At 43.8% G+C, this 24,886-nt stretch overlaps 1 protein-coding gene across 1 annotated transcript in view; it reads left to right on the forward strand.

Moving 5' to 3' along the window:
• The first annotated feature begins 16,934 nt into the window (after positions 1-16,934).
• Positions 16,935-24,886, forward strand: part of LOC6589823 (rap1 GTPase-activating protein 1) — a 103,684-nt gene continuing 95,732 nt past the window's right edge. The window contains exon 1 of the mRNA XM_026989182.1: positions 16,935-17,293. Coding sequence (XP_026844983.1) covers positions 16,959-17,293 — 335 coding nt within the window. The 5' untranslated portion in view covers positions 16,935-16,958. The remainder of the gene's footprint in view (positions 17,294-24,886) is intronic.

Raw genomic sequence — 24,886 nt, forward strand, 5'->3', positions numbered from 1 at the left:
TCAGTTGATTAATTATTGATCTCGAAAAATTTGATTAAGTGAATGCCGTCGAAGGGGAAATTCAAAGCAAAACAGCGACAGAATGAGTTCAACTGGAAAAGAACAGAGTTTAATTCGAAAGAGATCAGATGAATGACGGCCAGGAGGGAGACTCTTTGGAGAGCAACTGAAGGGAGGGGGGATACCCAAAGGGCTCACGAATGAAGGGGCTATCCAAAGAACTGCAGAGAGATGGGGCTATCCAAGGAGCTACTGAACGAAGGGGCTACCTAAAGAGCCCGAAAGAAGGGACTATCCAAAGAGCTACTGAAAGAAGGGACTCCTCAAAGATCTACTGAAAGATGGGACTATCCAAAGAGCTACTGAAAGAAGGGACTCCTCAAAGATCTACTGAAAGAAAGGGCTCCTGGAGGAAGAAGCTCCTGAAAGAAGGGTCTCCTCAGAGAGCTACTAAAAGAAGACCCTCCTTGGAGAGTTCTCAAACGAAAAGGCCACTCAGAGAGCTCCCAAAAAAGATTATCCCGTTCAAAATAGACCCCTCAATGATCGTTTGTAGAAACCCCTAAGAGGCGTGTCCAAAGCGGTCAACCTGGTCCCAGGATTGACCACAAAAATGGGCCACCAGAAAGTGTGTATTGTGTGTGGGTCACCAGCCCACAAAAACCTACACATCAAAGGAATATTCAGAATAAAAACTGAACCTGAATGGCATTCAAACAAAAGGCAAATGAGTAAAAAATTGCGCGCAGGCGCAGCCGCAGAAAATTTAATTAAATCGAGCATCGGGCGCAGAATCAGAAGCAACAGCAACCCTCGAAAAACCCAGAACCAGAAATGACACGAGTCCATCAATTTTTCAGGGGAATACAATTCACGCAATTAGACACAGTCTGGGCATTACAGAGAAACCTTTTCAAAATATGCAAAATGTGGGTAGAGGAAACGTTGGTGGATTCGTTCGACCTGTCATGACTGACATGAAGGGAAACCGGCACAGAGATTCCATTAAACAGATAGACATCATCTTGCACTCTACCTGGGTTTTGTCTGAGATCAAAATCGGTTAAATATTCCAAAATATCAATCAGACACTGGAGCCCATCGATGTGTGAAAGAAAACTTCATTTGAATATCGAATAAAAAACCCGATAAGAGCAAGTCAACGGCCCCTGGGTCCTCCTCGAACAGTGTGTGTCCCATCATCATCCACAGGGTTCACATCAGGTCAAATGGAAGAATATCCAGAGTTGAAGTTGAAATTGCTTCCAGTTGAATGCCGAACAAGAACCCCTGAAAAATCTCCAAGATTGAGCTTCAGCTTAAGAAAATTATTAGGAAAATAGGTCAGCAGATTGTTGGGTCGGTAGGAGGAGGAGGGTTGGGGGGGGTATGAATGCAAATGTCTGACAGACAGATTTTTCCCTTCGCATCAAAATGAAATCAAGTGAAAAAACGACAAAATGCATAAATAAACACAAAGAAAATCGGCAACAGAAGCTCCATTGAGGCTGTCAAATGTTGGTTTTCCTAATTGTTTGTCTAAGAAGAGAGAGAAAAAAAAACTAGTTTGTTTAAGGGACAATCACAAACCTTGTGGTTCCGCCTTTTTACAGAGAAGCGAGAGAAAAAACCAACCCTTGGTTGAAATGGAGGCAAAGCCAACATGTTAGATGTTCGATAGGGACCTCAAACGTGTTGGACGTGAAGGGATGATTGATCGCTCGAACTTGTTGGAGTTGAGACCTGAAGATCGAACTTGGTTCGAAAGGAAGTAGCATTAATAGGGCCCTGCGAAATAGCCTCGCTTTTGAAGCAACCCCTGGCTCACTCGCCGGATATATTAAGGATAGATTAAAGATCAAACTTGTTAAAGGGTGATTCCTTATAGATTCCTTGTATGTAGATCATAACTCAAAGCAGGATTATAACCAGGAAAGGAAGTCCTAAGTTTGAGTTCTAAGGACAGGCCAGGCGATTGTTCGATCTAACATTTCACAGTTCACAGTTGAGGAAGACTCTCCTTTCACCTTTCTACCTAATCATAGTGCCTTATTTTAAACCCACCCTCATCCCTCATCCCCCAATTCTCGACCCAACCCAACCCTTTTGAGCCAACCCACGATTTGTCCAATTGTCAGCTCATAAAATATAGATCAGACAGAGAGCAGAATCAATATTGCCAGCTAGTTTATGAGGCTTTGCCAAAAATATGAGAGGCCCATTAAAAATAAATCATGGGACAGGCGCGGCACAACCCCTTTACCCCTCCACAGGCACAACCCCTAACCCTTTGGATGGACAGGCGCAACGTCACTCAGTCAAGTGTGCAAAAATGCATTAAAACAACGCGCACGCGACTTTTGAGCAGAAATTTTAAAAAAATATTTGCACTTCACTGGAGGCACAATGGTTGGGTGGAGAGGGGAGGGGATATTCCGATTTTCGGTTGCTTTTTCAGGTATGGAACTGTGGATTGTAGTGCGGCTTTTGTTGTTGTTTAAAACTCTTTGATTACCTCATATCCATGTCAGAGAGAGAGCGACTTTTTCTGTTTGCATTTCCGGTCCGGCCCTGCAGCCCTGCAAAAAAAGGGTCCAACAATAGGCCTCAGTCCCTGACCTTGATTCGAGGCGAGGGAGGATTGAACCCACTGGTCTGATGTCTTTATAAATTACAGCCGGTCCAAGTATGCCGTCCACTGATTACCTCTAATTGGCATTCGATTAGACCCAAAGACATTCAATACTCGACCGAGTATCGTGTCTAGAAGTTGTGGCATAAATATCACAGCGAAACTGCTTGGTTGGGGGCGACTCGATTCGATTCGCTTTGAATTGATTTTGATTTTGATATGGTCGCGGCTCTGGTTGTGGGCGTCGTCTGGGCTACTTGTTCTACGCGTATCTTTGACGCTGGACTGGCTCTAGATCGGAGATGCAATCGTGAGACCTCACGAGGGGGTGCCTTACTGGGGTTTTACTTTAAATTGGGAATCAGGAAGCTCCAAACGGAGCTGTCTTTAGTATATGTGAAGGATGGAGAAACATAATTATAGATTCTTTCCGAAAAAAAATATCATTAAAGGCTTGTCTACTTCTTTTTCAAAAGTTTTGGTATGTGTTTTGTTTTAAAAAGTGTTCCTAACTTATTTATAATAATTCTTTCATGTCTTTATGAAGAACCTTCTGTAGAAGAGGAAGAAAAATAGATGGAAATCTTTATAAATTCTACACCAGTCATAAAAGTGTTAAAAATTGTTATACTTACGCGATTTAATGGCTTTCAGATATGGTTTTTATATGGGAACTTTTACTAAATGGTTCATAATAAGCATTTCTTTAATATAGATACATATGTATAGATGGGTCTTATCGTATCATTTTTGTATTATTGAGCATTGATTAAGAACTTTAGAAGGATCATTCTTCAGACTCTTGAAGCATAATCCATAGAATGATATCCTACTTGAAGTTTAAGAGATTTTTTTTTTTATATTTCTTTGATTTCTTCCAAGAAGAAGATCTTAATGGATTTACCTTTAGTTCTTTTAAGAGATGCTCGAATAACTTGAATATTCGAAGTAGATAGACTAGTCTTTTGGATCCTCGGATAACAAAAGCACTTATAAATTATTTAATTATTATCCATAGATCTAAAAAACTGGAAAACTTAGAATCTTCTGTACCTTTAAAGTTACAAAGGCCATAAACCACTCAAAAGTTCTTTAATTTCATTGAATCACCTCATACCTTGCAAGTTATAGATGTTTTAATCGCATTCAAAGCCACATCTTGTAGATATCTTACCAAATTCTTCTCTTTTGGACTGCACAATCACGACTCACCCTCGCATCTCTGCTCCACATTGCATTGACGGGCCGGGGTCAGCAAATAGCCATAAGAATCGACGACGAAACGGAGGCCACGACTTCTAATGAACTAAACATGGAAAAGGAAACATGGAGCGAAGGGGGTTCCGCTAGAAAGGGTTCCAGCATCGAATGGTCAATCAATCAATCTATGAAACTGTCTCCATATGCGGCTGGGCATCGGAGACTGCGTCTGCGTCTGGGTCTGGGTCTGGGTCTGGGTCTTTTCTCTAATTAACTTGTAACCACGACGAGTGTCCACAGCTCTGGCAACTCTGCGAAATGTTTCGCTTGGCTGTGGCTCGGTTCGGGTTTTGGTATCTGCAAGATACTTTGCATATCTGCGGCTCGAGTTGATCGCAACTTGATTTGCAGTTGGCGATTAGCGTCTGCGATTACATTTAAATGCTTTGCCACTGGCTTTGCTTTGATTGATTGATCGTCCATTAGAGTTTCGCTGGGGGATGGGACACGCTGGGATTTCGACTGTGGGCTGTGGGCTGTGGCCCGTAGCCTGCGGACACTCCGTACCGTGGAGTGGAGTGCAGTGGAGTGAGTCAGTGGAGCAAGTGGCGGGCCATCAGGTAAATGCGGATGTTGTCGCTCCAATGGATGCTAACAAATGTGGGACTCTCGAAAAGTTGAAGTCTTTTGAGGAGCGAACCTGAAATTTTTGATGTATATCTTTAAGGAAGAGAAGGCAAAGTGTTGAGGATATCTTTGGTGAAGAGCTGAGCATGTTCTTGGGCAAAGAGAATTGCTGGGTATATCATGGGGAATGCCGCTGAAAGTGCTGACAGAATGTGAATAGTTTATGGTGGTAGATGGAAGATGTTTGAACTACGATAAAGAATGCTTCAATGGAAGTGAAAGAAGTTTGGGACAGGCTTAAAGGAAGTTGAAGAAGGTTTGAGATTTATTCAACGAGATTTGGGTATTTTGTAGAGATGGAAGTGAGCACTGAAATAGGAATTGATTGATCTGTAAAAACCAATAAAGAAAAAACCCTAAGGACTGCTAGAAATGAATGAAGAATTAGACAAATAGAAGAAGATCAGGCAGCCACAAGAGAATACTGCAGGAGAGAATGTGAATTTCAAAAACAACATACATAGCGTGGGCATGATTCAACACATTGATGCCAGACACCCCCAAGCGAATGCTGCAAAAGAGAATGAACGCAAATTGCTAAAACAACTTACATAGCGTGTGCATGACAATATTCTTTGTTGAGTTTTTAGAGCCTTCTGGAATGATTTCGGGATACACTAAAGATCTTATCTTATAAGTGCCCCAACTTCCAACAATATTTTATCCTAACTCGTAAAATATGTGTTTACTCCCTCCTTCCACCCTTTTCCACCATATCCTTGATTCCCTAAGTACCACGACCATTGCCTCGACCATTAGCTCTCACTTTCGTCTCCCCCTGAGAGAGAGAGAGTGGGGGAGAGAGGGCGAGGGAGACCCCTGAGAGAGCCCTGAAATAGAACCACTCGCCTCGCTCTAATTGTGCAAATTCCCACAAAATGAATCTTATCCCAGCTCCCGGGCCCAGACCCGCCACAGCCACACAGCCGCAGAAGTAAATTTCCTTTCATTTTCCCTGAATTTTCTTTCGTTTCGGCTGCTGCTAGTGCGAGCCTCGCACTTGGACAAAGGATTTTGGGATTTTCCCAGCAGCCCAGAAGGAGAAGAAAAAGAAAAAAGGGTTGCGCACACACACACACACACAGACACATGGACGGACAATGGAATGAAAGGGAAAATCTATTTTCTATTTTCCTCGGGCCGCCAGAGAAAAGCTAAGCTAACAAACAACTAAACAAAAACGGAACAGAAAAAAGAAAACAAGAACAAATCCTAAGAGGAAAAAACCGAAAAAAAGCGATGGAAACTTTTTCCCCCTACTGCTGTCACTCATTGTTGCATGTTGCAGCATCCTCCTCCTGCGGTGCAGCATTGTTCTCCCCCCTGTCCTGGTTCTCCGCTCGAGGATGGAAAGTGGAGCACGGCCAAGAGGAAGTGGAAGAGGCACAGGCACAGGCAGAGTGATGCGGCGCAGAGGATGAGGAACCAGCGTGAAATCAATTTGCGGCAGCTACTTAAGTGCAACAAGGAAGCATTCACCAATGGACCCCCCTACCCCCACCCCACCCCACACACACATCAGTCGAGGTCCACTCTGAGCGATCGGAAATCGTTTGGCAATAATCGAACACGATTTGCCTATTAGCAGGCGAATACAAAAACAACCGAAATGCAAAAAAAAAACCGAAAAAGAAATCAAAGGAAAAGAGTGGTTGGAACTTTACTTTGGTGACTAGTGAATGCCCTTTCAAAGACGGTACGAGGCAGGAGTCCGGGAACAACAAGACTTGAGGGACTTGAGCGATGAAAGTCCCTATATATTTTCTTTTTTCTTTATTTCTAAAGATTTATTTCTACCGATATGCAGTGCCCCATCATTTCAGAGTTGTCTTTTAATTATGTTAACATTATTTTAAGATATTTATAGGCATTCAAAGGTCTCTCGTCATCAAGATACACCGTAAATATGTGTCTTATAAGTAGGATTTAATAGGGTACTCTATCATATTATAGTAAATCATTCATGATCTTCTAAAAGGCATCTTTGATGGGTGAAAATTTATAGAAATTTGTACAGAGAACTATGGGATATTTGTATCGCTATATAACCCTTAATCGTAGTACGAAAATTGTACGGAAACCCACAAATATTCTAAAAATTTAATGAAGATAAAATGATCAATATTTTCCCAAGTCTAAAACCCCGACAAACACCTCCTAAAACCCATAATACCCTCTTTTAGTGTACCCCCCCAAAAAGGAAAAAAGGAAATGGCATAAAAAATGCGACACAAATTTATTCGCTGTTAGGGGCTCTCGTGGTGCTATGAAATTTAATTACCTCATCAGTGGAGAGGGGAGGGGCGACACGAAAATTTGCATGCCACCCCCCGAAGTGCAACAACCCTCCCTGGCGCGGTACTGCCCGCCCCTCCTTCCCCTCCCCCTCCCCCTGCCGCTGGTTGATTTTTGCACATTTTTGCACTTTGGCACACATTTCTCCGGGCCTTTCCTTTCCTGGTGGCCCATAAATTTTAATGGCAAAAAGCGCATTTCCAACAAATCAGAGGGGAGTGGGGGGAGGGGGGGGGACGGCAGGGTGACAATGATTAGGGCCTGGGCTATACGCGCACGCGGTACAATGTTTGTTACTTTAACGAGTGGGCATGCATAATTTCAATATCTAAATGGCTTCAAGGACACTTTCCCCCCGCCCCTCCCCAACACCAGCTCATAAATTTAGCCAGTCCTTGCATCGATTTTTGTCCTCTTTTTAAATTGCAATTTGCATATGGCCAGGGGAGGGGCATGAGAAAGGGGGAGGGGGGGGGAGTGGTGTGGGGTGGGGTGAGGAGTAAATGTTTGCATTTGAAAACCATTTAAACCCCACACAAAAGGGAGCTTTGCGTTGAGTGCCAGGAAAAGCGAAAACCCCAAACGGACGACAGAGCCGGACCGAACAGAGGAGAAGAGAGGGGAAGAGGAGCCTGAAAATGAGCAACAGCCACGCCCACACATGGGAGAGAAAGTGCTTAGAAAGAAAGTTAGTAAATGAAACGAATGGGGAGTACCCTAAGAAGAGGCTGGGGAAGAAGAATGCTGCCAGAGAGGGGCAGAAAAATATTGCAAGATTTTTAGCAATAATTTCACGAGGGAAAAGTCTAATGTACCTATCTTTTATCCTATACTTTCTGTGAGGATTATCTTATTTGACTCAATTTTATGGAAAAATGTATGTTTTTGTATAGGAAATCGATCATGAAATTAGATCAAAGCCCTCTGAAAGCACAGCTAATGAAATCTGAATGGATTATACATCATAAAAAACCCCTTAAACGTATAGAAAAATATATTATTTTTATATTTTCAAACCCCTATGGGGGCTTTTGGTTTAAATATTTCTAAAATTCTTTTGAAAGTAGTACGAAAAAGAGCAGTTTTCTATAAATATTCCAAATGCAATGCTTTGATGGATGAATAGATGATACGCAAACAGTTTAAGATTCATCCCAATTCACTCTTTTGATACTTCAATGAATATACCAAAGATCTTGAGGAATATCTCTTACATTTCCTACATATTCTGGAATATGTTTCGTTGGTTCCTTTAAAAAAGATACTCTTAACATAGAACCCACTTTAAGGTTCCACCATAAATTGACTTGTTTTGCACAATGTCTCCGTTGAGAACACTTATCCATATATCAAAATCAACCCAACAACTGCTCGGAGTGTTCCTTGAAGTCATTTTCCTCCAAGAGGCAGCTAAAAGAAGTCGTTTTTCGCTCCAGAGAGCGCTTATCGCGGAAGCAATCAATACGCTTTTCCATCGCAAAAGCAGCTTTAACTGTTCCTCGGTGCAGTTGCAGTGGCACTGCCCGCCCCCCGCCCCTCCACCGCAGAAAGAGTAGTGTGTTTGTGGCCCCACAAAAAGAGCAGTAGGTGGCCTGGTACTGGTTGTGTGGCACTTGCAACCAGTTGCTTTTTTGTGTTGCCAACAGAACGTGAAAGCCAGACAAATGTGGTGGCCTAGAAAATCGATATTCCGTGGAGTTGCCCGAGCGGGTCCTGCACAAAAGAAAAGTCCTGGCAAGCGAAGCCAATGAATAACAATTGGGGCAACCTCCAGTGCGGCAAGCGGCAAGTGGGGAGCGGCGGCCACAGAGAGGAAACTATAACCTAAGGAGGACACAGGGCCCACCACCCGCAACAAATATTGAGGCGACGCGTCATTTTGTCGCGTCCTGGCGCCACTTTGTTTTATTTATGAAACCCAAGCAGACAGCCGGGCAGGGCAGAGTCTCCTCCTGTCCCCCATCCACCCGCCCCAAGGACCCCACAGCCACCACTTTCCTTTGCTGGTCCTTTGCGACTGGGATCTGTGTGTGTCTGATTTGAAGCACTCGCTGTGTGGCTCTGTGGCTCCTTCGACTTGGACTTTTATGGGTTTTTGCATTTTTATTTGATATTTTTCATAGCTGAAGATTTGGGTCATGCCCCAGTCCCAGTCCCAGTCCCAGTCTCAGTCCCACACGCATTCCTCGAAGACATTTACAGTTCCTTTGGCTGCTGTTTTCCACGGAAATTGAATTGTTTTTCCCACAGAGCGAAATGCTTTTCCCTTGTAAACAACTTGTTTGGAGAGGAGCCCGGATTGCCAGGGTTTTCCCAATGAAGTATTAATAAGACGAAACAGGAAAGCGAATTGGTCCGGAATCTGCTGCCCGTAAGAGTTTTAGTTCCTTTATTAGCCACATTTGACTTTTATCATGATGGAGTAAAGTTCCTTCCGAGATTTATTCCATTTAAATGAATCATTCGATGATAATGAAACCCGAATTGGAGGGGAGTTTCCTTCTATTAACAATCAAACTTTGGTTTGGTTTCCCTTTAGTTGAAGATTCTGCCAGCATATATCTGCTGGACAGAGCATCCCCTTTCTACCAAAAATTCACTCCCCTTCCGGCAAAGGGCTTCCTCTGGCTCTAACAATTTTCTCCCCTTCTGGAAAACGAGTTCAGCACGTGACAATGGGCCAGGAAACTTGTCTTCTAGGGAGCGACAAGAGTGTCCCCTTCCCCTAGAACGAGGTCAACTACATATTTGGCTTTAGCTCTTCTGTTTTTCCTTTTTTTTTCAGCTGAGAACATTCCTCAACCGAAACCGGAACAAGAGTATTCCAAATGCATGACTGGCAGTGACAGAGAGAGAGAGGGAGGGACCCCCACAGGGGGGGAAGCCTGACCCACAGAGGAAGCCCACAGAGGAAGGCAGTCGTGAGTGTGTGTGTGTGTGTGTTCCCATTTGGCAGGTGTCTCGCACTTGCAGCTAATTGCCGTCATTTCGTGTGCAAATTGTGCACAAATAATTGACGTTACTTGGCCTCCCCCCTGTGGCCCCCCCCATTCCCCCATTCCCCTTTTCTGTCATGGTCAAGGTGTTCCAACGAACAGTCATCGCCTGTATTTTTCTCCGTTTTTTATTGATTTTCAATGAAGCGCAAAAACCTTTAGAATTGATGACAACTGACAGGCGGGGGGGGCGGAGTGGAGTGGAGCGGAATGGAATGGAATGGAGAAAGTGTACAAGGTCGGAGATTGCCTTGAAAAGATTAAAACCTAATCGATTGGGGGGTGTGCACTGCCAGAGATACAATTGAATGGGGTTCCAAAGTTTAGGGAGTGTTTAAAGTGGGCAGTAAATAGAATACAAAAGCAATCGATTCTTCCACCGCCCTCTAGAAGGAAGATCCATCTTCCTAGAGAATGTTTCGAGAAGAAAAACCTGCGAATGATCTCAGAATAAACATCACTTAGTGATCATTCAATGATCATAGATCTCTGGGGGAACAATTGTTCTCTGATCTTTGTAGCATCGATTGTAGATCGATTGATCATTATGGGAATTATCGTTATAGGAATGATCCTGGCCGGAAATACAATCAAAAGATTAAACACTAATGACATTCTCAACGGACGATCGCTTATAGAAACGATCTTCCTATAAATTCCTATATATATAACATTTTTAATATTTTAAAAAATATATTATTAATATTAATTAATTAATATTATATTAAAAATTTTAACATATATATTTTTAATATTTTTAAATGATATTAAAGGTATTTTTTACTGATATATCATTTTAATTTGGAAAACTATTAACTAATGACATTTCTGTGGATTATCGTTCTCAAAACCATCTTCGAAAGATGATCTTTATTGGAAATCTTCCTGTCTATTATAATGGGAAATATTCTGAAATGATCTTCTCTTCCAAGAGTCGAATATCCTATCATGATCAATTCTTAGAATCATAAAAGGAATGATCGTTATGGCAAAAATCTATCAATAAAATTTTATTGTTTCTAGAAAATCCTCTAGAAAAACACCCATTGGAAATATGATCGATGTAAAAGTGGAAATAGTTTTGATTAAACAAAAATAAGAGAATGCTTAGGGAACGAATATAAAACGATCTCCCAACGATCATCCGTAGATGGCGTGTAAGTTCTATATTTGCTTGGCAAACATTTAGTTCTTAACTCTCACTTTGATGCATTCAAATTCCCGATCTTTACATGTCATAAAACATTGAAAGGTTACCCTTACGCTGCCCCCGATCTCCGATCTTCAGACTTCCTGGAATGCCCCCTCTCCCATCGCCCTTTCTTTCTTCTTCCTGTCTCACCCCCGCAAAAGGTAATTTCTCCAAGTCACGACTCAATTTAGTCGCCTCTGCCTGGCACGCTTCAATTGCTGAAACACACACATGTCAGGGCCCACAGGACCCGCAGGACAGGGCAGGACACGACATTTAAATGCTCAAATAAAGTGTCAAAATGTGTGTTGAAAAAAAGGCTCTTAATTTTTGTTGTTGTGTAGAAAATTTGTGCGTATGCCGACAACTCAATTAAGGATGAGAGATAGAACTTGCCCGACTGGTGGGGGAGGATCCTGCGGATGCAACAATTAGAAATCTCACCGCCAGCAGGTAGAGGAGGAAGCAGAGGGTGCCCCGTGCCCCGTGCCCCTGGGGCCGCACTTAGTTACGCAACATTTGCGTCGACGATCCCGCGATAAGGACACTCGAGTATATCCTTCGGGTTCAGCTGGATCCCTTCGAGCGTAGGCGTTGGGCAGGCGTTTGACAATTTTTTATTATTTGTAAATTTAAAATGCGTTAAAGAACAGCTGCCATCCTCCACGAAAGGTCCTAGAAAAAGGATCCCTGCAAGAGGTGCTCCTTCTTTAGTGCATTTCTTGCTCGAAAATTAAGTTGTGGCACATTTGTCTCGCGTTTCCTTGGCCCCAAGTGGCAGCTCATTAATTTTCTGTGGCACTGTGGCACGTGTGTTGGGGGGGGGCGCCTCGTGTGTCCCTTCATATTCCGTAATTAGTTGCGCACTTAGAAGCAAATCGTTAAGCGCCAAGCAATTTGCTAACTGGATGGGAGACTCCTACAAGTTCGTTCTCCCGCCTCCAACCACCTCCACCTTCCATCTGTATTTTCCTACTTCTACTCCGCCTTTTTCTACCCCTCCTTCTGCCTTCATTTCCATGGTTTTTCCTTTGGGCTTCGGCACTCGCTTCATGAATTATTTAACCCGCAAAAGTTTGGCTTTCCTTCTTATTGGTTTATCGCAAAACTTTGAATAATCGACAGAGAGTTGTCTCTGCCCCCCGCCCAGGTCTCCGCATCTGTATTGTGCATGTTTCACCTCCAATATCTGATAGATATCCGCAGGAATCCAGGTTGTGGCTTCGGTGGTGGCTTGCCACAGCATGCGGGCCAAAGCTCAAGTGCAAACAGCCCAAAGTCAAATTCTGAAGCGAAGCCCCAACACAATTTGCGCCTTTTGTGGCGAATGTGAGAATAGATCAAGGGGCAGGGGATATGAGATTTGAGAGGGGAGAGAGAAGAGGGAGTTAAGGTGGAGAATAGTGGATAAAGGAGGGTTTTGGGCTGGTTGGAGGAGCACACATAGGGTCCTGCAACGCAGGCTGAAGTGTTTCAAATAGAGTCGAGGAAAGTATATTTCCATTAAGACTTTCAGATACTCTAATAGGAGAACAGGAATTCCAAGAAAGTCTAGTGGAAAGAGGGTTGAAAATTGCAGAAAAAAAGTTCCAGAAGAGCCAGTGGAAAGAGCTTTGGAGATAATCCTGGAAATAGTTGGAAAGCAATATCAAAGAGCAGTTGAAAAATCTATGGAAAGATATCTAAAAGAACCCTGGAAAGAGCCGTGGAAAAAGCCCTGGAAAGAGTCCTCGAAAGAGTCCTGGAAAGAGCCCTGGAAAGAACCTTGGAAAGAGTCCAGGAAGAGCCCTGGAATGGGCACTGGAAAGAGCCCTGGAAAGAGTCCTGGAAAGAGTCCTCGAAAGAGTCCTGGAAAGAGCCCTGGAACGAGCCCTGGAAACAGCCCTGGGAAAAGCCCTGGAAAGAGTCCTGGAAAGAGACCTGGAAAGAGCTTTGGATAGATCCCTGCTAAGAGGGAAAGATCTTTGGAAATATCCTTGGAAAGAGCCATAGAAAAGCCCCTGAAAATAACTCTGAAGGGTGAATACTCGTAGACGTAAAGGAGGAACTAATGAAATGATTTCTGGATGGGATTGTGGAAATACTAATGGAGAACTGTTTAAATTACTTGAACAAATGGGAAAGGTTCCAAAAAAAGTGGAAAGAATTATGATAAAACATGCAGGTTTCCTCCTCCTCGGTTGGCTCAATAACTTTTCCTTCAAAGTTGACTAAAAAATGAGCTTTAGAACGTTGTACAGAGAACAAAAATGATATTAAAATACCCCAAAAACTGTACCCATCTCTACCCCATGTAAAAGCCAAGATACCCCTTGGAGCCGCCCTGCAAAAGGAGCAACCGTGAAGAGTTTTGCAGCGCAAAGTTTTCCATAGCCAAAGGCAGGTTCTAAGCGCTTGGCTCTGCATGTGAATGGAGGAGGCACCTCCGAGGGGTCCTGGCTCCGCTTCCTGTATCCGTCGGTAGTGCCTACCCCCCGCCCGACCCCCTAGAAGGCCACGTTAGTTGGTCAGGGGCCAAAGCGGAAAGCGCAAAAATTAAATTTAAGCTGATTTCAGATTTACGAGCCCCAAAGGCGGAGAAGGAGAAAAGCGGAAAAGCGAAGGAGAAGGATTACCCAGGAAGGAAAACGGAGGACAGGAAAATCCATCTGACAGACATGTCCCGTTCTAATTTGTCTCATGTCCAGAGGACAGATGCTGGAGAACGGCAGGGGGGGGGAGGTCCCGGATTCCCACGTAGTTTTTCCCGCAGATTTTCGCTTTCATTTTTTTTTTTTTTTTTCAAGTTTTACAAATTTTTTTAATTAAAAGTTTTTTGCTTTCCTCTGCAAAAAAAAGGGCAGATAGAGGGGAAAGCTGGGGAAGGGAAAGGAAAAAGATGACGTTTTCCGGATAAGTTTTACTTCGAGGTTTTTCTCTTACAAATCGCTGGGTGGGCGGATGGAGGGGGCGGGAAGGGAGTCCCTGCTGAGTCAACTTCGTGCCTTTTTTATTGCCCAAATATTGGCCATAATTAAGGCGATAAAAAAACGACAGTCGCCCCTAGAAAAGAACGATAATTATTTCCTTTTTTCTTTCTTCGAAAACCTCTGACATAAGTCTATCTCTTTCTGTGAGTCTATAGGCTTCTCTTTCTCCCACTCGCACTCCCACTCCCTCGCTCTTTCTCTTTCTGTGTTAATTTGCATTTTAATTTATGGCCGCCTATAACTTTTATCGAAGGCAAAGCCGTCTTTGTCTTTCTTTATTGTCCTATAAGGATTGTAGGGGATTTCCATACCGTCCGCCGAAAGGCCGAAAGGTCACACAGCTGTTGGACGGGGGTCAGACGGACGTCATTCGGCCGGCGCTGGGTATGCTGAAAGGCAATTAGCAAGGAGGTCAAACGTTAGATATGATTCGGGAAATGGAGGGAGAGAGGGTTAGGATTAGGGCCCGTCAACAGCTGTGGGTACGAGGAGAGCGGAGAGCGAGGGGACGGGGAAAATAGAGCAACTGTCGTTTTGGATAAGGAAAAAAGAGCAAAATTTTATGGAGTAGAGAAACGCTGACAATCAAAGACGATAGAACGCATGATACCTCAGGAATTGAAGACGTTGTTGAATTTTGGGACCGACTCAGCTGTCCAAGACGAAGCACCCCCCCATAGAACAGCTTTTTGGTGCCTTAAAGCTTCCTCTCTTCCTCAAAATGAAAGAGAAAGTGCTCTTGCTCTTTCTCTTTCCCCAAAATTCAAACCCCAGCCCCCGTCTGCCTCCCTTCCCTTCTCTCTGCCGCCATCTCCTGCCCCTCTCGTGGTGTTGTCTCTCTTCTAATGAACACATGTCAATTAAGGCCCAAGTCTCGTGTCCGCTGTCCATCGAGTGAAATATGTTTGGCCAGTCCTGGCTGGCTCCCACTCACTCCTGCCGCCTGCCGCCTGCCGCCTTCTGCCCCCAACTCCGATTCCAACTGCAACTCAAATTCGGACGTCGACAAGAGTCTTGCGTGTGCCGCTCTCTGATGGCCTGCCTCTGTGTTACGTTACGTCTCTCCACGCACAGTTGTGTTCAGAAGGGGAAGGGGGATGGAAGGGGAGGGTACTCCAGCGACAGCTCGGACATGTTCGCCTCAAACCCCTCAAAATGCGAGCAAAAATGCAAGTGTCTCGCATTACAGCTCTCGCCCGCTCGCACGCACTCAAAGACAGAGCGACTCCGCGCGTCTGGGAGCCTGATTTATGTCGTCGAGTGTGTCGCGGGTGTTGCGTGTCACAGCCCCCACCCTACCCCATCTGCAGCGGTCAGTGGAGCGGAGCAGGCGATTTCCGCTTTAATGTAATTTTGACAAGGCATCCCGCAAGCGAGGGGGAAGGGGGGCGGGTGCCGGGGGCCTGGTATGGGTGTCGTCATCTAGGAAATGTCATGATAAATCTTGCTTGGATTTGCCGCGCGCGAATCGAAACCGTTACAGTAGCAGTTTTGCGCGATTTCGATTTCATTTGCTTATCGTGCGATTTGTCGTTTGGCATGTTTCGATTTATCTGGATTGGCGTGGTATTCGATTACCCGATAAGTCGATTCGGGGAAGCAGTCGATACTGCCTTTGATCGAAGGCGTCACCCTCCCTCCTCAGCTCCTCTTTGTACTCCAGAGGAAAGAGCATTTCTGTTTCCCTTCCTTTTTCCTTTCCTTTCCTTCGAAGACGCCCACCAGTCTGTCTTCTTATCGCCAGTGCTCTCTACTCTCCCTCTCCCCACTCTCTCTCTCTCTCTGGAGAGTCATAAAAGTTGTCCTCTGTGACCCGTGCAGTCGTAAACAGAGATTGACTGATTGATGCATTGATGAGGTCTTCATAATCTCTCTCTCTCTCTCTCTCCCTCCACTCATGTGCCACAGAACTCAGATTGAGTTCCTTCCCCACAAGTTCTAAGCGGGAAATATATCATGACGAACATGCTGTGTGGTCTCCATTATTTAGCCTTATCTGCAGAGTGGAGCAGGTTTCAAGGAGGTTCCCTTAACCCTCTTTTATAAGAAATATACTCTTTAAACATCGTATAATATCTTTGGATTGTGGTATTTTTAAGGTCTCAATAATAAATCCTCAATGCCAGCGCTTTTTCTACTGAAAAACATTATCAAAAGTACTCCCTGAAAGTTCTCGGATACACCCTTTGTTTGATTGATGGATAAATTGATTAACCTCTAATCTGTGGCTCTGATTGATTAGAGCGTTGAACTAGAACTTAGACAATGATTTGTATTCATCCACCGTATCATAGGGGGCGTGTCAAAGGGGGTGGATTGATCCCAATCAAGATAACAATTGGTCTAACACTCCCACAGTTTCAGTAGGAATTAGTGTCCGTTCAAGAGAGATTTACGATGGCACGAATACCGCGATTGAGCGTCCCTATAAATATAAAGAAGAGTCATGGGTAGTATTCTAGGGAACTAAGGATTATATCGCATATAGAACTGGGAATGTTCTTCATAGTTGTGCCTCAAAATATTCTCTGGAAATATGCTGAGCGAACGGAATCGCACGGCCTGAGTAATTATTATTTATCGCTGGGGGAAAAATCGCATTAAATGCAAAACGAAAGAAAGAAATTATACTGCAAGTGCAAGAAATATAAGTAATTTAATAAAAAAAAACATGTGTAAAAAACCACAGCAATAAAACGTGCGAAGCAATAAATACAATGGAAAGTGAAACGGCACAAAAAGAGAGGAAGATCTCGCGAGAGAGAGAGGGAGAGAGAGAGGGAATGCTGAATGCTCCAGATAGCGCCCATTGTACTGGGGGATTACTATGGGGCTGCGTTCTTTGTTGCGCCGTCAGTCTGAAAAATCAAATCGAGCGCGACGCGACATCGAACCGTGGAGCGGGATTAACGGGAGTGATAATCCAACGAATTTTGGGTTAGCAAAAGCTTCGAAAAGTGGCAGAAAGCAGAAGGGAAACTGGAAGAATGAGCTCCTACAGGACCCTGGTGGAACATGGAGCGCCGCCGTCGCACCTCGCTGGTGGCAACGACATCTCGCTGGCCTCTACTTCGTCCCCCAAGACCCTCCATCGCATGATCAAGTACTGGCGCAACAGTTCTGGCAAGATGCCAGGACTCCGGAAGAGCGAGAGCTTTGCGGATTACAGGCGACACTCCTCCAACTCCGGCCTGGGAGTAGGCGGGGTGGGAGGAGGCGGAGGAGCCACTGGAGGGGGAGGAAGATCGAGCACCCCGAGCACGCGGTACCAGCGACTGGAAAGCTGCGACAATGTTTGCCTGCTGGCAACACCAACCACAAGGTGAGTGCCACGGCACAGTGGGCCCCATTGTGCATAGATCTTTGAAGTTGCAGCTGCCGCCCCCTTAAAAGTGGGGCGACACTTGCAGCTGCCGCCCCCTGGCCACATTTGCGTTTATCTTGGGGGGGGGGGGGATGCTGTGCTCTTATCAGCAGAGGCCGCTGATAAAACAAGTGCAGCACGCCGCCGCAAACGCTGTGGATGCTCTCTGTGGTTTGTGGATGCCATTTGGTGGTTTGCTTTGCTCTGCCACTGTGTCTGTGAGAGCAGAGAGCGCGGCGCTCTCTCGCTGAACTTCCAGATTCCACAAACAGAAGGCGTCGGCAGACAGCATCCACAGCATAAGCGCGTGGTGGAGCATGGAAGTTGTTTTTACACCAGACCACAAAATTTTGATGTCATGGCAGGTTCATATATATTTTATTTACATAAGTTGCTAGGAAATGTATTTAATACAGTCTTTATTTGTTTTCCGATTGGAATACTTATATAAATACAGAAAATAGTCATATATTCTAATGGCAATCTGGAATGAGAGTGTATGTGTCTGATTTCGATAGAATTACATGGAAACACAGTGTAAGATATATCATAAGTAAAAGAATTTATCAAAAGTCCACACATGCCCCAGCACCAAAGACTCTCAAAGACCAAACTCTTTGTTGCGCAGTGTAACAAACCAACTGTTTATGTTTTTATTCCAACGAAAGAGCGCGAGAGCGAGCATAACTATCGCTCTCTCTCTCTCGCTGGCGCCGAAACAAAACATATGGAGCTGGCGCTCCAAAACGTCTGTGCTGCGGGCTGCATCTGTGTGGGTCCCATGCCGGTCGTTCGATTTGTTTTTGTTATCTCTTTCGGCAGCCGAGCAGAGAAGCGGTAAAAGCGTGCCGCCGACGCTGCCGCCTTCTGCATACTTTTGGGGTGCCACCACCGACAACAGAGACTATGCAAATATAACTGCATTCCTTCTGGTGGACGGGGGAGGGGGGACGCGGGCGGCTTTTTGGTATTTGAACTGAAAATTGTGTTTGCTTTTTGCCTAATGCGGGCCTCTGTCACCATACCCCCCCACCCTCCCAACGCAAACAAACTGCGCGCATTTGGAATGCAACCCCCGCCCCCGAACATGCCACAATGCAGCAACAGCAACAGCCACCCACACAACACCCGACACGAAAAACAGAGACGGCGGCAGCGGCAGCGACAGCGACACACACGAACACACATTCCTTCCAGTGCCAAGAGAGAGTAAAAGCAGCGCTCTCTGAGAGACGGCTGTGTGGACTCCATTGTGGAACCTGAAATCTGAGCTTCGTGCGCAACGTAGCTTTGCGGCCCCACGTTTGTACCGTTTTTCCCGTCGTGGCGAGTGGAGCTGCTCTGGTCTCCCATTTAAATGTGTGTGACGTCGTCGTCGTCGTCGTCGTCGGTGTTTTGTCGTCGTCCTGCGTCGCCACGAGTCTGCGTCCGAGTACGAATCGGAGTCCGGCAACGGCTTTGGAGTCCGCTACTCCCTACAGTTCTAACGGTACTTCAAAAGCAGCAGCAGCAGCAACAGTTGCAACGCATGCCGCAGCAGAAAGCAGCGGCAAACCAGCAGCAACAAATGTAAGCCCCAAGCCAAAAAAAAAACAAAACAAGAATTCCTATATTTTTGGCAATCTCTGCGAAAGCGTGAGAGTGCGTGTGTGTGTTTCTGTGTGCGTGTATTATCACTGCATTTTCGTGATAGTGACAAAAGAAGCGTCAAAAAAATCGCGTCTTGCGAAAGTGGAGGCGCAGCAAAATGCCAGCACGTTCCGAAAAACGAACCAAAAAATAAAAAGTGAAATTCGACAACAAATAATACTGTAAATAATAATTGTGTGTGCATAGAAATTACAATTAACGGCGGCAGCAGCCAATGAGGAGGAAGACCTGCCAAACGAAAGTGTTTCCAAAGTGAAATTTCAATGCCTCATTTTTTTTCTGTCGTGCAATTCAATTACAAAATGCCATTAATATTAAGTGATGGAAAAGGATAGAAGGATTGAAAGAAGTGAGAGAATAACATAATCATGGCAAAACAAATGTCAAACGCAATTTACAAAAGAAATCCACAACAAAAAAAAAATAATCAGCCGCAAAACGGCTCTAAAAAAACCCAAACAAAACGCACACAAAAACCGCGCAAAATGAGAAATAATTTGTGAAAAGAGAAATAGCTAAAAAACAACAAAAATGCAGAAAATCTCTCTCTCTCTCTCTCTCTCTCTGTCTGCCTCGATCGCTTTGCCGGTTTCTGCGGTTGTTGTTGCGGTTTTGTGATGTTTCGTTCCTATTAGTAGTGTTGTTGCTGGAGAAGGAGTTTTGTGTTGTTGGAGGCGTTTGATAGATCTCAATTGTGTTGTTGTTGTTGTTGTCTCCTGTCCCATGCTGCAGTTCGATTGATATGCGTCACGCATGATTGTTACGTGTTGTATCCCATTGAATTCGATCTCCCCGATCGTAATCGTCTCTCTTTCTCATGTGATTTATGTGCAGGTTATGTGACGCGATTATGCTTATGACTGGGAAATGGGCAAGGGCCGTCCAACAAGTGGGAAACGGCACAGGCTCGACCGTGTGTGACACTCACTTTATGCCCAAAGCAGAGTTGCCTCATAAGTCGCTATGAATCACAAAAAGTGAGTGCCATACAATCATTTAAGGGGATTCCGACAGGTCTTTTTGTCTCTCTTCCACTTATCAGCGTTTATTTTTATTAGGGGTTGAACGATGCCACTCGAAGATCATGAACCTGAAACGAACAGGTTTTTTCGGTTATATGGGGATATGTAGTATATGTAATACATGTGTGATAAGGCGGGATCCCATAAGAGGGGCAGAACAGTTTTTTTGATTTATTTATAGTTCCTCTGATGCCACTCGATGTGGGGATAGGACTCTCTCCTTCTATAACAGAAAAGAAACAACTTTTGCTTCGCTTTTGGTTTTTTTTCTTCTCGTTTCCGCATTGCAAAAAATGCAAATTAAAATTCACGCACTCCACACCCCCCTTCTCCATCTCTCTTTGGCCGTCCTCTTTGCCTTGTTTGTTTGTCCCGTTAGCTGACAATGTTGCACCCGTGGATGCTTCTGCTTTTGCTTTTCATACTCTTTCCGGGAGGGTCTTTCCTTTACAACCCAAAGAACGAAGAAATCCAACAAATTTAAACCAAAATCTGTCTACAAATCCAACCTTTTTCCCTCCCGCAAGATCGTGTTTCTATATCCTCTGGCTTTTATGGGAAAAACACAGGGTTTTAAAAGGTTTGCCTTTGGAATATCCATATGTATTTCCTGTTAGAGTATCTGCCCATCTTTAGTCTCTTGTTCTTTGGCTGTTATCAAGCCTGTTGTTGCATCTGTTGTTAATATGCATTTGCCGGCGGCGTGGCGCATTTTGTGGCATGAAAAAAAAGAAGCAATGAAAAATGTGCAGAGCACGTGAATTTCTTTTTCGACTTTTCGAAACGGGTTCTCTGGCCTGAAATGATTTCAGTTTTTTTCCTTCCCCCCCTCTCCACCGTTTGACTGTTGTTGTTGTTGACTTTTCATTTTCGTTAACATTTTTTCTCAATTTTTTTGTGTGGAGGGGAAAGGCGTTTCATGGGGCAGTATCCAAGGTGCAACTTGCAAAAATATTTATTGGCCAAAAGTGTGTGGTATCTGTGTGTGTGTGTCGTGTGTGTGTGTGTGTGGCTGCTGTATCGTGTATCGTTCGGCACCAGCTGCAATTTGTGGAATTTCTGAATTTTAGTGCTCTGGAGAGATAACGGGGCATATGGGTTCTGTGAAGCGTTTTGTTTGTAGAGAATCGACAAGAGAACTAATGATAGGGGAGGAATAATTACCATTTTTAAACACTTGAAAACTGAATTTTCAAAAAATGTATGACTTTTGAATGATTTTATTTAAATTTTCTCGGAAATTATGGTTTTTTCTTATCGTTTAACAATAAATTTGATAGTTATATATATTTTATCGATGAAATGTGAAGTAGTTATTGCTTATGGAACATTTTTACCTCTGAAAATTGTAATCCTCTTTCAAAAGGATCCTCCAAAAGCTCTTATCCGATCCCTTAAGGGTATTTAAGCTTTGATTAAGCTCTTTTGATGCTTTAATCATCTCCCTGATTCTCCTGTAACAATCTGTCCCACTCATCCTCCTCCTCCTCTTTCCTTTGTTTCCTTGTTGTCCTGCTTGCACTTTTTCCTCATTCCCTCGATTCGTACATATATTTTTGTTGCATTTTTGGGTTAAAAAGGTAAACGACAACTCATCAAATATTCATGCGAAAGAGAATGCCAAGCAGAATCTGAGATAATATTTGGGAGTGTTTGAATCGGATGTCAGATGTCCGTTCAAGATGACAAGAGAAAGGGGGGGGAGCTGTAGTGCGAGGCTCAAGTGGCATTCCATTCGAGACGGCGGCGGTGGCGAAATGTAAATGAACTCGAAAAGCAAATTGGCCTTGTCCCCCGCGCACATGAAGATGGACGATAATAACAAACGGCAGGAGAAGAAGTGCAAAGAGAAGAGCACAAAAATAGCCACAAATAAAAGCACAAAAATAAAGAACGAGCGAATACAAAACAAATGGAGAGAAAAACAGCTGCTTTTTGGGAAACACACAGAATATTGTGGTGTCTCGTCTTGTAACTCTTTCTTTCCTTAAATCTTTTGCTATCTGATGACCCTCCTCTGTTCGTTCTTCTGCCTTTCCCTTGTCCTGTCCCTTTCTGTGCTTCTGCCTTGTTGCCCCATTCATCTTTTGTCGCTGTCTGGCCCATCAATTGTCTTGTCATCTGCCTCCCGTCCGCCAGCAGCTCTCTCTCTCTCTCTGTCTCCCTCTTTGGCGCTGCCCACTCGAGGGTTCAAGTTGAAGTGCAATCCGCACAAAAGCTAAGCTCAGACAGAGGCAGGGACAGCGAGAGAGTGCCAAAGAAAGAAGAGATGGAGAGGGAGAGAGAGAGAGTACAAAACCTTGCTGTGTCATTCGCCCTGCATTGATTTTGGATTCTGGCCTGCACAATTTACCGTTTTGCCCATGCGTTTTTGTTGCTTTTTGTTCGGTGTCTTATCTCGTTTCGGTCCCTCTTTCCCTCGCTCCGCCGCCCATCCTCATCGTTTTTGTCTGCAGAGAAAACACACGCGAAATTTTATAATAATTTATGGGGCGTGTGCCGTCGCGCCGCTTTCGCACGATGGGACGCATGGCGATGGCCCAGTGCCAAAATCCAACAAATGGAAGAGTGAGGGGGGGATTGCGAATGAGATGGAAGAAGGCAACGGTTAATGGGGATGGGGATTGGGATTAGAAGATGCTAAATGATGAGTGTGTGTGGGGGGAAGAGGAAAGGGTGTCTGGAGGAAAGGGTAAACACTCTTCCCCCTACGCATACCCCAACCCCTGCTCCTCCCTCTCACTCTCTCCCTCTTTCTATACTTTTAATTGCTCCATATTTTGCCATGACCATGGGGGGATTTTTGTTTACGATCTGTTTACACCTGTGCGAAAAAGAAGATAAGCAAAAGAAATGAAAACAGCCCCCCCATCCAGAGCCAAGCAAAAGCGTTTTTCGCTAGAAATTATGAAATTAATGTATTTTTCTCATATTTTTATGGGCTGTTATGGGATAATTATTACGAGAGCATACGGATAGGAAGGTCGTCGCGTGGCACAGATTGGACTTTGAAGTTTTTCTTGTTTACTTTGGGATTAAAGGGAAAATTCAAGAAAAACAAACTTGCAATATGGAAACATAATGTTTTCAAGGTCAAGGCAGAGAGTGCGAACATGCTTAAGAAAAAAGGGTGCCATAAATATGTTTTTGATGGCGAAATGATATGATGGGGGAAATATATTTGAATTTTCAAAGGTTATTGCCAATATGGCAGGATTATGTTTCAATACATAGGGCTTAGATGTGGGGTGGGGTAAAAATGATATTCCAAGGGAAAAAAGATATTTTTCAAACAATTTTAAAGTTTATCAGTACTTTTGGCGCCCAACTGGAAACTAGATAGTTGTTTATGGCTGGCTACTCCATACATAAAGTTTTAAAGCAATATATGCTTTAATTAAGGAATATATGATATGACATGTGATTATAAGAACTACTTTCAACAGAAAAACCTTTGTTTTTACAACATTTTATAAGTATCTTGCTTCAAAACTTAATTTAAAAGACGATTAGGAGGGAACTGATGGAAAACAGATAGGAATTCAAAGAAATTCTGCATTGGTTTATAGAAAAAATACTTCTGAGAACGTACCAATACATAACCAGTCTCAAAATTCATAAAATTCTCATTTAAATATTAGTTAAAACCAGAAATATCTCTACCGATTCTCCCCCAATGGACATCCAGAGATATAGGAGCGTGTGGGGCAGGGCTTTCAAGGTTGCAGAACCGTTCAAAAACTGATTAGTGAGGCCCAAAAAATTGGAAGCTGATTAGATAAGATACAACATAGCGAGAGATACAGCCCACCCACCGAAGCAGAGACCACAACAGAAGTCACAATCGATTGAAAAATTCCTCCTAAAAAAGTTGTTGCCCCAAACAGCGGCACAGCCAGAAGCGACAGCTGTTAACGTTTGTTGCCCCGATGCGAAATGGAGCCGCCCAAAGATGGGGCCCAAATTTGTTTACGAAATTTGTCGTAGCATAAATATTTGAACACGTGCAACGCACACAACGCGGCAACAGGCAACAGCAGCAGAATTCTCAGAGTAAAATGTGAAACAACAAACGACAGACGCTAGACGACAGTACGACAGTACGACAGATACACGACCGCCTCTATAGGGAAGTGTTCTGTTCTCTTGTACACGGAAATGAAGGAAAGTCCCCCAGCTTGGAATTTGGCCAAAAATGCTGCCGGATGTTGCTTAGAATTTGGTCTTTTGGGGTTTTTCCTGCTCTAAGGTGCAGCATTTTCCCTAGGAATATTTATTTATACGATAAGAAAACCTCAATCTTGCAGGTTTTTGATAAGGAAATGCTTTCAGTTTTTTGGTTCTTTGGTTTAGTGTCTCAATTGAGTCACAGAACACAGAATGTTTTTTTAGTGGAGAGATTGCGGCTCGTAAATGACGTATCGATATGGTTTGCGGCATAAACCTACTAACTGAAATCTGATTGCGAAACGTTGACGCAACGTTTGTTGGCGGCCCCACAGTTTATGGAAAGGGAAGAATGGTAAATATTTAAGGGGGTTAGCGAATGTTTGAGTATGTCGAGCACTTGACACAGTTATCATTCGGATAATTGTGGAAATTGGGGCTACGATAAAATGATATATGGAAAGAAAATGATATAGAAGCGGAACGGAGTGAATCATTGATAGGGAGAAAGTAAAGGAAGCAACCCACGACAAAGTATGATTAAGCAAAAGTGTCGGAAAAAATTCTAGAATTATAGTAGAAATAATACCAGAAAATACTAGAAAAAAATTCAAAAAAGACTAGAAAAATACATGTGATAATACCACAAAAATTTCAGAAAATACTGGAAATAATACCAGAATATTTTCAGAAATTATTCGAAGTAATACTA

This window comes from Drosophila persimilis, unplaced genomic scaffold (genome assembly GCF_003286085.1).
Source record: "Drosophila persimilis strain 14011-0111.01,24,50 unplaced genomic scaffold, DperRS2 tig00000191-arrow-pilon, whole genome shotgun sequence".
Lineage (NCBI taxonomy): Eukaryota > Metazoa > Arthropoda > Insecta > Diptera > Drosophilidae > Drosophila > Drosophila persimilis.